At 44.1% G+C, this 12384-nt stretch overlaps 1 protein-coding gene across 2 annotated transcripts in view; it reads left to right on the top strand.

The window, feature by feature from the left end:
• The first annotated feature begins 506 nt into the window (after positions 1–506).
• ENTPD2 (ectonucleoside triphosphate diphosphohydrolase 2) overlaps positions 507–12384 on the top strand; it is a 238373-nt gene continuing 226495 nt past the window's right edge. The window contains exon 1 of one of the 2 annotated variants that reach the window (XM_030207024.1): positions 507–733. In XM_030207024.1, coding sequence (XP_030062884.1) covers positions 617–733 — 117 coding nt within the window. In that variant the 5' untranslated portion in view covers positions 507–616. The remainder of the gene's footprint in view (positions 734–12384) is intronic. The other variant, XM_030207023.1, reaches the window with a different exon arrangement.

The raw sequence follows: 12384 nt of genomic DNA, 5'->3' as shown, positions 1-12384 counted from the left end.
CCCCCCCCCCCCCCCCCATGTTCAGTTTTCATATGTGAATGTAGTAGGAGGAACAGCAGCTCTGAAATACTGCTGTCATATGCTGCAGAGTTTGGCAGTTCTGGCCATCAACTGATGAGGCTTCAGGGATCCCCACCAGCCACAAGGAAGATACCACTGATTGTGTACAATACAAAATGAAATGCATTTCTGTTTTGATTTCTCCAGTACCTGTCCCTTGGAGTTCCCAGAATCCAGATCAGTTTTGTAAACCCTTGTTTTGTAGCTGGTGAAGAAATCATTTAAAGTTGTGTAAAGTAATGGTGAGTGGGGAGAGATGGAGGAGGGCAAGGAGGAGAGGGGATTTTTTTTTGGGGGGGGGGGGAGGGGGTCCCCTCCTTAATTTCTGGCCGAGCCTATATGGGCGCGTCTCGGCTGCTCTCCGTCTCATTTTTATCTCTCACGCGCCTCTTCCAGCGATTCTGCTTTGACGCTTGCCGACTCCTTTCGGCAGTTGGAGGACTGCCAGGGAGGCGGAGAGCTTCACACGGAGCACCGCCTTCCTCGTGCTGTGCATGGGCTGCGGAGGCGTCAAGCAGCTGTCCACAGCTTCGCTGCCGGCCCGAAGGAAAGCAGCATGGTGCGAAAAGTGTTAGCGGTGGTGTTACCGCTCCTACTCTGCTTGGCAGGGATTATAGGCATCATTCTGCTCTCCGTCCCGACCAAAGACGTCAAGGCGCCCCCGGCATTGAAGGTAAGGAAGGCGAGAGATGGGCTTCTCTCGTGTGTACCGCTGAGGTTGGATTCACCCTCTGCCGAGTCAATTCTCGGGGCGGCGCTAGCTAACTGAACGCCGGTGGGATATTTGGCTGGTTTCTCTTTTCGTAGATTGCCCGTGAAGGTGTTGCAGATGGCCAGTTGAGACTGGAAAGCGAAGTTTGTAAATATGAGCAGAGCTGTAGTGTTGTGTTTTGGGTACTTTTTTTTTTTTAATGCTGCACACATTGAACCGGTAAACGACATGTGCGGACTGCGGGCGATATTTCTTCCTTTAAAAATGGGTGCAAATGTAGGAGTCAGCTCCTTCAGTGTCCAGAGAGGGGTAATTTGTATTGTGTTTAGCACCCCCTAATTATTTTGAAATTGTTGGTGCTCATGGGTGAAAGTGTTTCGGCTCAAATTCCTGTACAATATTTTTTTTTTATTATTTTGTTACCGGTTCCGTAAAAAGCTTTCAACACTGATATGGTATGGGAAAGGAAACGAGTCATAATGAAAAGTGAAGTGTTGTAATGATTTTGGTTTAAGTGCCAGATGAGTTATTCAATAATAGCTGTTCTCCTTCGTCCGCCCTCCACCCCCAGCTAATAGCTTGCGCTGGGTTTTGTTTAATAAGAACGTACTCATATTTTGCTTTCCAAACTGGGTCGCTATCTTCACTGCCATAACGAAGATCACTTTTCAGGAGGTGGACACATGAAACGGTTAAAATATAACTGAAGCCCTGTTTGCGAAAAACTGCAGAACGGCTGATTGCAAGTTATACAGTTAGGACAACGATGTTACGTAAACCGCCCTGAAAGGATAAGTGTAGCCTGCAGAGAAACTTGTACATAGGGAGGAAACGAGAACAGTCTGGATCCTAGGGGAAACTAGAACATGATAATCCCTGGAGAGAGCTGAGGGGTGTGTCATTGTTATGAGCAGGTCTGCAGATGGTTATTTACTTCGTTTACCTCGGACACTGGGTAGTCTCTGTAGTGCATGTATTTATTAGCTTTTTAAATCATCTTCTCCCCTACATTGCTTACCCGAAGCCCCCACAAATTGTTACTCGACATAAAAGCATATACAAGATCAAAATTATAGTGTATAGAGACGTGTTTTCAAACAACTACAAACTGGCATAAAATTTCCTCATCAAAAAATGTTTTGTGATGATTAATGTGTGCGAGCATGCACATATTTATTTATATCTATTACTCATACACAAACGTTATATAAGAGTATCCATCTGTGTGTGTATATATAACAAGCAATTCCTTTTGATGTTGTGCTGACATGATTGGAAAGTTGTATTCTATGGTGTAGTAATTTCTAAAGGTGTATATTACTTGCAGCACTTACTCACCAGGGATGAAATACATTCACATCTTACCTTTTCATTTGCCTGCCTCCGCCTTCACTCCTGTCAGCCAAAGTAATTTTTCTTTAAGTCTGTAGGTGGCAAATCTCTCAAGTGTACACCTGCAGTTCTGCTTTCTTCAGCTGTACTTTCACTTCAGTTTCAGTACAGTCCTTTATACTTCTCCCTTCCACCCTCACTTTCTTTTTTCATATTTATCGGCTCTTCTCATGTTTTCACTCCATACTCCATTTTTTAGATCTTTCTCATGTTTCTTTAGCTGGCAGGACCTGGGATTCCCACTCCCCCACTATGAGCAGTTCCTTTTCTCCCTTTCTCATCCAGCACAGCCAAGGAATTTCCCTCAGCTTCATTGGCTGGTCTCTCTGTTTGATGAAGCCTGGGGATTTGTGCCAGCCACATTTCGCTGGCTGGCAGGCAGTGTTTGAAGAATTCTGGCACCTAGGCCTTCCTGCGCTTAGCATACCACCTGGTGTCCCTCTGTGTTTATAAACTTGCACACATAACTTGCTACATATATATAATAGAAAAATTACACAGATGGGTAGGTTGTTGAATACACAAGATGGTTTTATGCTTATCATAAAGAACACCTAGAAATGGAAATAGGGGGAGGTGTTAGGAACTAATGAAACCTTATCAGTGTTCTGTAATACCAAACAGAATAATAATCTGAGCCACAACTAGCATAATGTATTATAATTTGTGGCCTCTCCCCTATAGGCTCAATTTTGATGATCTAAAGTTGGACCTTTTCAATTGCAATTTCACATTCCTATTCATGAAATAGCTGTGAAAATTAATTCTGGTTCTTGGGTGGCGAGGGGTGGCACAGGGTGATTAGATATTTATTAAAGTGTTAAAAACAAGTAAAGCCAATTGATAAAATTCTCCTTCCCCTCCCTCCCCCCAAAAGAAATTGATGCATAATTTTGGGTCCCTGGTGGTTGTCCAGTCTGGCACCCCCTAAGGACCTAATTTTATATATATTACCTAAAAAAATTGGTGCCAAAGGAAAACACGCTTAGAAGTATTTTGTAAACAGAATATGCATAAATCCATTCGCACGACTAGAATTTAGGGGTAGCCAGTTACGCCAGTCAAAAGCTGGTGTAAATGCCCATGCCTAACTTTAGGCGCAGATTGGGTTATGATTACTGGAATACTTTGATTTGTGTGAGCGGATGAGGAATGATTATTTTAGGAAGCGTGTGCAGGAGGCTTTGAATAGACCACAGGAGTTGTATGAAGTATTTGGTCAATGGATATGAAGAGTGGACCTGATGCTATAGCTTATGCAGATTTTTTGATGGATAAGGTGGTTGCACTAGAAAGGAGGGTAGGTGATTTGTAAATAGGAGAATTATCAGAATTTGCAGGTTGTGGAATCTAAGTGGGTTAGGTTTGAGGAGCTTTAGGGTTCAGGAGGTGATAAGAATGGTTTCTATGGTTACACCTACACGGTCAATGTTGGATCCTTGATCGACTGGAGCCATTCGCCAAATGGCGGATAAAATCGCTTTACCTTTGACATGTATTGTGAATAGGTAAAAGAGGTTGAACTTCCAGTCGTTTGTAAGCAAGCTACTATAAACCCATTGCTAAAAAATGAGAAATTAGATTCTGATTGTATAGGTAGTTATAGCCTTATTTGTGTTGTCCCTTTTGGGGGGAAGGTAATGGAGAAGGCAGTTTTGCAACAACTTGAAGACTTTGTGGAAGTGAATAATTGTCTGAACAAATTTCAGTATGGATTTAGAAAGGCCCATAGTTTGGAGACATTAATCTCTACAGTTGATACCTTGAGAAGAGGTATGGATAGAAATCAATGTTATTGCTCGATTTCTTTGGATGTGTTATCTGCTTTTGACTCTGTTGATGGGGGCCATATTATTGGCAAGATTACGGAAGTTGGGAATAGCAGGTAAGGTATTGGCTACCAGTACAGTACAGGGCTAAATTTAAAACTTTGATCTTCCATGCTCTTAAAGGAAATATCCCCGAGTACCTGAAGAATAGGTTCAGTCAGCTTTTCATCAACTTTGGATGTTGTTTTGTTTGAAACCTATGTTATGTCTGGTTGATTTTAGGAGTGTTATTCAGGCGATGGTTTTGTCAAAAGTAGATTACTGTAACTGTATTTGGGTGTTCCAGAGTATAGGCTTAAAGCATTACAAATAGTAGAGAATGCAGCTGCTAGATTGATTGCTGGCATCTGTAAATTTGAACATATAGCACCAGTGTTGAAACAACTTCACTGGTTGCCTGTGAAATATCGAATACAGTATAAAGTTTTAACCCTCCTTGATCAAGAGATTCATGATAAAATGCCTTGGTATTTTGGCCAGGTTATCACTTTTTCATCTGGACTGAATTGAAGATATGGTTTTACTAAATGTTTGAATTTGCATTTAGTATCTTTTGCACATTATGCAGCTAACCGAGCATCAGCTTTTTCAGTTGCAGGAACGATTATGTGGAATGCCCTGCCTAGCCAGTTGCGCATAAGCAATAGTATTCAACAATTTAAGAAACTATTAAAAACACAGCTTTTTGTTCAAGCTTTTATTCTGATAGGCAATGCAGGTTTGGGGAATTTGTGATGACAGCACTTCATGTCATGTATGTTAATGAAGATGTATTTTATTTATTTATTTTTGTGTATTAGTATCATGTTTTATAGAAACCGCTTAGTTTATAAGCAGGTTAAAAGTGTTGAAAATAAATTTTTGGAATGCCCACGACCTGCCCATGATCCTCCCATAGCCACACCCCCTTTTGGGATCTGCATTGTAGAATTTATGCGGACTGTCATAGAATACGCTTAGTGAGTAGTGCATGTAAATTCTAATTGCCAATTAGTGCTGATAATTGCTTGTTACCTTCCAATTATAGGCGCTGACTAGCTCGTTATTAAATTAAGTTGCTCAAATTGGCTACATGTGCCGGTTTGTGCACATAACTCAAGGCACCATATTCAAAATAAACAATGGTTTTGTTATAGACGCTGCTGTTTATATACTGTTGATAGCTGATAGAAGGTATTAAGGTGCGCTAGTGTTGTTAGCGCGCACTAATGCTAGAGACACCCATATATTCCTATGGGTGTCTCTAGCATTAGCACATGCTAAAAATGCTAGTGCACTTATAGATAGGCTTAGTAAACAGGGCCCTAAATGTGGTCTTAGAGCCACCCATATTGCCTAAATAAGAGAGACATGTTCAGTTGCTCATAGCTGCATGAGTAACAGGACTTTACCAAGATCAGAACTGTTTATATATATAAAAGTAAAGAAATGAGGGTCAACAGCCAAGTTGTAGGTGAGATTTCTTACTGAATTAGCCATCCATTTCTGTCGAGCTTTCTAAAGCTATGCTCCCTGTGTTAGGTCATACCTAAAGAAAGTATCTGAAAACTGTTAAACAAAAATATATATTTTTTTCTTGTACTTTTTTCAGTTGGCTTCAGAAATTAATGGATGTTCAAGTAATGCAGTCAAACATGTTAGAACATATAATTTTATATGCATTTAGAGGTAAAATTTTGTGAACTGAATGGACTTTGTTTTTCCTTTTGTTGTTGAATCTTGTACTTCCTTGTCATCAGCAGCAGATGAATCCATTAACTGATGGGTTGTATACACCTACCAGCATGGATTCATGGATTTGTCTGCTGTGATTAAAGGAAAGAAAGTTACCAAGATAAGAACCTAATTTTCCCATATTCATGTGGACTAATGCAGCAAACACAATTCTGTTAAACAGTGCAAACTCACTCACCTCATCCTGTTCTGACTTCAGGATTTAGGTTTTCTGCATCAGCTTAAAGAGAGACTAATGAAGGAATTCACCACAGAACTGAAGGGGTAACCTAATAATAATAATAATAATACTTATCATTTTTGTAGTGCTACGAGACATACACAATACGGTATAGTGGTGTTAAGTATAATTAAGGTATATGTCCCTGCCTCAGTGTAGGAGTGGCCTAATGCTTAGTGTAGCGGACCTGAGGAACTGGGTTTGATTCTCGCTGTTGCCTGATGGTCGGCAGTGGATTGAGATCCTGGGGAACCAGGTTCAATTCCTTCTGCAGCTCCATGTGACCCTGGGCAAGTCACTTAGCCCTCCATTGCCCCAGGTACAACAGTAGTACAATGCACTACTTAGATTGTGAGCCCACTAAGGACAGTCCCAGTACCTGTAAAATTAAACTATAAACAGCTTAGTTCTAAGCGGTATATAAATACATGAATGAATGAATAAACATAATCTAAATTTGAACCTGAGTCAATGAGAAATTAAGGGGGCAATCCTGTAACTGGGCACTTCAAATCTGGTACCCAGATTCCATTATAGAATATTAGTGTAAATCAACATCTATGCACTCACATTTAAAAGTAGGCTCACACCATGTCAATAGGTGTAAGTGTGCATACCCAAATGTGGCATTTTAGTGCATAACTTTGTTTTCTAGGGCTGATGCTCAAAACTATCACTGGCGTTAAAATGTGGTTAGCACTGAGTTTGCATGTACATTATTGTGCACCGAATGCTTAGATGGCTTCAGGGCGGGTTACAACTCATACCGAAACCATGACCTTATTAAAATGCATTTAAATGCATGTTAGTGCAGTCATTATGCACCCTGCAGCCATGCCCCTTCCTCTCCCCCCCACCCCCAATAAAAAAGCATTCTCTTGCTCATTTAGTGCAGAAAATGTTTTTGCTAGGTCTAGGACAGATAGAAGGATTGGGTGAGAGGAGTCAGTGTCAATTGGCACTCCTCTCCCTCCAACCAAACTACCCTGCTCCGGACTGCTTCTTGCCTGCCTGTTTCCCTCTCTTAGATATTACATTAAAAAGTTTCTGGGGTGGTCTCATGGCCCCACCCACACAAATTTCTGGTAGTGTAGTGTTATTTGTCCTCACCTCCCAGTCTCCTAAAACAAAAAACCTCCCTGGTAGTCTAGTGCCCCCTCCCCCTTACCCCATACCCGGAAGGAGGCAGTAGCGATGCCCACTTGATCCTGCCTCTGGATGCTGTCATCGGCACCATGTGGGATGGGGTACTACCGGTGGTGTGCTGGTAAATTTTTAACAACAGGCTCTCTCCCCGGTCCACCTCTGCGCCCCCCCCCCCCAAATTGCAGAGCTGGCTATAGCCGTGGGGGGGGGGGGGGGGATGCATTACTCTCTCCAGGAAAAAACTATTAAATGATCCCAGGTTCCAATCTAATTCATGTTTAATGTGGGATAAAATGCCATAAATAAGTAAATAAATATAAACTGTTAATGTTGAGCACCTGATTCTCAAGGTGAACATATTCCAAACACTATAATGAAAATAAAATGAGTTTTTTTCTACCTTTGTTGTCTGGTGACTGTTTTTCTGCTCATGCTGGCCCAGTATCCGATTCTGCTGCTATCTGTCCTCTTAACTCCGTTTCCAGGGCTTCCTTTCCATTTATTTCTTTCCTCCTTTCTTCTTCATTTCTGGTCCTCAGCTTCTGCCTATTTTCTCCGTCCATTTGCAGTTATTCTCCTCTCTTCCTTTTCCCTCTTCTCATCTCATTCCTCACTCTTCCCTCCCCTTCACCCATATCCAGCATTTCTTCTCTCTCCCTTCCCTCTCCTCCACCCACCCATGTCCAGCAGCCCTGCTCTCCCCTGCCCTCCATCCACCCATGTCCAGCAGCCCTGCTGTCCCCTGCCCTCCATCCACCCACCCATGTCCAGCAACCCTCCTCTCCCCTCCATGCAGCCATGTCCAGCAACCCTCCTCTCCCCTCCATCCAGCCATGTCCAGCAACCCTCCTCTCCCCCCTGCCCTGCCCTCCATCTACCCATGTCCAGCAACCCTCCTCTCTCCCCTGCCCTCCATCCACCCATGTCCAGCAACCCTCCTCTCCCCTCCATCCACCCATGTCCAGCAACCCTCCTCTCCCCCGCCCTCCTCTCCATCCACCCACCCACCCATGTCCAGCAATCCTCGTCTCCCCCCTGCCCTACTCTCCGCCATCTTCCAGCTCTCTCTGCTCCCCTGGTCGTCCATCTTCCATCTGCCCTCTGCTCCCCGATAGTAGCCCTGCTGGTTTCCTTTCTGCGCTGCCGCCGCCCTGCCTTTAAAAAAATTTATTTTCCCTCGAGGCGGCCAGCATTGAAGCGAAGGCAGCAGGCTCAGCTCGGTTCCTGCCTTCGTTCCGTTCCTTCACATCATGGCTCCGCCCTTGCCTGACGTATTTCCTGTTTGCGCACGGGCGGAGCCATGATGTGAAGGAACGGAACGAAGGCAGGAACCAAGCTGAGCCTGCTGCCTTCGCTTCAACGCTGGCCGCCTCGAGGGAAAATAAAATTTTTAAAGGCAGGGCGGCAGCGCAGAAAGGAAACCAACAGGGCTACTATCGGGGAGCAGAGGGCAGACGGAAGATGGATTAGCAGGGCGGGGGAGCGGAGGCGAGCCGGCTCGCACGGGCCAACAACCGGCTTGCAAGATGCCAGTAAATTTAACAAACGGCTCTTGCGAGCCGGCTCCAGCACACCACTGGGTACTACCATTTTGCATTCTGGGATGCACTGGGCAGGGCCTGTTTAACCATATAATACTAGGGAACTTCTCCCTTATATGATACAGACCTTGCCAGTGCATCCCAGGATGCAGTGTGTGGGGCAGGGCGCTGCCTTTTTGCAGATGACGGCACCAAGAGGCAGGAGTGAGTGGGCATTGCTTCTGTCTTCTTCTAGGTACGGGATTGGTGTTGTGGGGGGACACTAGACTATCGGGGAGAATTTTTTTAATGGGACTTTGGGAGGAGGGAGAAGTCCATTGCACTACTAGGGATTTTATGTGGGTGGGAGAGAGGGGGGCCTGAGGGCCATTAGACCACCTGGGAATATTTTTTTTTAATATCGGGGGTGCGGGACATGGTGCGGGCCAGGCTATTCATTTTGTGGCATGTTTTTATTTATGTTTAAATTTACCAGAAACTGTTTTTCCCTTTTTACTCTATCTTTTTATATATTTTTTAATTTCCTGTGGAACACTCTAACTACTATATATGTGCTGTGTTAAGTGCAATCTATGAAGTGCTCAGTAAAACGCATATCACTCCGGCTAGTCGACTGATCAGTAATATATGGTACTACAACATCATTGCACTTCAGCCCTCCCTCTCTCCTTATATTTATATCAAGTGTGTTGTTAAGGTGTGACAGACACAATCGACACAACTTTTATCGAATAGTACTTAGCTTGGAGCTGGTGCCACTTGTTCTTCGCAATCGTATAAAGTACCTCACAGTGGGTAACCGGAGTTCTATGGGTGGATTGACGTGATCGTGCAGTGAATTAAAATATCCGAATTGCAAATCCACGATGTTCGGCTCTCTCTTCTTACTTTCCTTATTCTCAAATAGTTCGTCCTCGATTCTTAGTTCTCAACACACATGGTGTTTCACTACTTATAGCGTCATCAGGAGAACTTAAATGGATCGGAACATCACTTTCGTTGTCCAATATCAATCTGCAACGTTATTGGATATACTGTTAAGTCCAACCACCTAACATTCCCATGCTACACTACAATCATCATGATATCATACTTAATGCCTCTTATAGTCCATTATATCTGTCCAGGCTATGCTCCGCCAGCGGAACTGGTTCCACCATTCCTATATCACAGAGCAAACCAAGCGAGCAAAACACCACAGAGTGGCATTTGCTACCCTGCATGTACCAGGATATAGCCATAATCACAGGAACCTGTATGATTGCCAACCACAAAATGAATTTCTGTCTTTTTTTTTTTTTTTTTTTTTTTTTTTACTGGAAAGGAAGCACAGAGCATATTCAGAACCCTGGGCCCAGGTCTTCCAAGGGCAGGACTTCAGAACAGTGTCAACAACTAAAGAAAAGAAAATTACCAGGTAAGACAATTTCTCCTTTCTTAGCATCAGCTCCACTGTTCTGAACCAATGGGATGTACTGAAGCAGATCTACTGTGCAGGAAAAGAAAAGTCTCCTCCAAATGACAGCTCTGCCAAAGTACGAGCGGGCATTGGCCAGCATGTCAAATCTGTAGTGCTTAGCAACAAAATGAAGTGACAACCAAGTTGCCGTCCTGCAGATCTCCTCAGGGGATACTGCCCGGGCCTACACCCAGGAAGCAGCCTATGCCCTACAGTGGGCTTTGAGCCCCTGAGGCACTGGACAATTCTTGCTGAAGTAAGCAAACTCAATAGCCATCTTAATCCACCTAGCAATGGAGGCCTTCAAGGCCGCCTGTCCATTCCAAGGGCAATGGATAAGTACAAAGAAGTGGTTCGAAAGATGAAACTTGTTCATCTCCTGGAGGTACTTGAGCAGCATCCTCTGGACACTCAGCTTGTGAAACCTCCAACCATCTGGTGACGATCCCTACGCCAGCATGGAGGACAAGCAGACCTCCTGATTCACATGGAGCGGAGATACCACCTTCGGAAGAAAGAATGGTACCGTGCACAAGGACACAGAATCCTTCAAGAAGGAAAGATAGGGATCCCGACAACAGGTGCTACAACTCAGTAACCCTCCAAGTAGAGGCAATGAGTGCTGGAAGCCAAGCACAAGGGCTAAAACAGAGCCTCAGATAGTTCCCAGAGGACCAGACTGAGGTCCAAGAAGGAAAGGAAAGCCAAAAAGGGGGGTTGCAGAAACTGAGCTACCTCTCTAAGCAAAGCCAGGAAATGCTCTTCCCCTTATCCCAAAAACTGGACAACACAGCCACCCTGACCCTCAGGGAGCTCAAGGCCAGCCCCTGTTCCAGGACCTGCCACAGAAAACAAAAAAACATCGGGAACCTGAGCCCTCAAGGGAGATAGGGACCATACCCAGAATCAGGATTGAAACACATGCTAGACCTTGACATATGAGAGCAAGAAATCCACCAGAGTGGATAAAGAACAACAATGTCCCACGGATAATCTCAGGAGCAAAAGAGGAGTGGGAACGGAACCAGGCTCTTCAAGCAACAGACCAGAGACATTCAAAATGTGAAGTATAATTTATTAAATTAAGATTCTACAAGGTACCCTGTTTTGGCACTGCAAGTGCCTTCTTCAGGAGTCAGGAGGAGTTAGCAGACAAAGCACACAGAATAGAGTCGCTTGTGAGTGAACGTGCAGGTCTTTAAAAAGACCTTTTGGGTACAATAAAGGATGTGAAACTAAACCTCTACTGGCTCTCACTGGAGCAGATGCCGACCCCTGGGTAGCAGAAGCCGAACCTCCAACAGCAGATGCCGGAGATCTGCAATTAAGGTCCACGAGGCCAATCTGACGCTACCAGCAAGATCAAATGAGGATGACATACAACAGGGCCAGATGGCTCTTGGGCTTGTTCACTACCCAGCCCAGGGTCTTCAGGAGAGAAATGACCTGAAAGGAAATCAATCTGGCCTCTGAAGTTGAGTCGGCCTGAAACATCTAGTCATCCTGGTGGGTATGAAGTCAAATACACTGATGCCAGAGGTAAGCAGTCACCACCCTCATTACCTTTGAAAACGTGTGGGATGCTTTAGCCCTGCCAAAGGGCAAGGGCCAAAACAGAAAGTGCCACTCCAGCACATAGAAACATAAATATCTCTTGGGATGAGCTGCAATAGGGAAGTGGAGGTAGGCCTCTATATGCAATCAATGTAATAATTCTGTGGGTTACCTGAAAGGTGAGACGCCATTTTCTCCCGCGGTCAACCGTTAAGACAACGCCGGCGCATGCGCTGTATTTAAATGATGTATCCCAGATGACGTATTCTATCAGCTGGCATTCGTGTAACCATTCAATTTCCTGGTTTAAACCTCATGGGGCAACCCGTATCCCACTGGAATATAAGCCTCTGTTCCTTTTGTTTTAATTTTTTGGCAATATTGCCACCAATAAAAGGCCTACCTGTTTGATGCTGCTTTTCGACTCCTGACTTGTAACTTCTTGTGTCCTTCTGTCTGTCTGTCCTTCCCTTCTCCTTTTTGGTCCTGTTTGTCCTGATTTAGATTATAAGCTCTTTTGAGCAGGGACTGTCTTCTTCATGTTCAATTGTAAAGCGCTGCGTACGACTGGTAGCGCTATAGAAGTGATTTATAGTAGTAGTGGTAGTAATGTCACACTCATTTGTTTTAGCACTATGTATTTTAAATCAAGAATGTTATGATGTAGTGCCATCCAGTGTTCTACTAAGGGAGCTTCTTTCTTCTGGATTCTTAGATTGCTAATGTGCTCGGCTGTG

The sequence above is a fragment of the Microcaecilia unicolor genome, chromosome 6 (assembly GCF_901765095.1).
Source record: "Microcaecilia unicolor chromosome 6, aMicUni1.1, whole genome shotgun sequence".
NCBI classification, from domain to species: domain Eukaryota; kingdom Metazoa; phylum Chordata; class Amphibia; order Gymnophiona; family Siphonopidae; genus Microcaecilia; species Microcaecilia unicolor.
The sequence above is the reverse complement of the archived record's forward strand: the minus strand, read 5'-3'. Positions and strand labels throughout refer to the sequence as shown.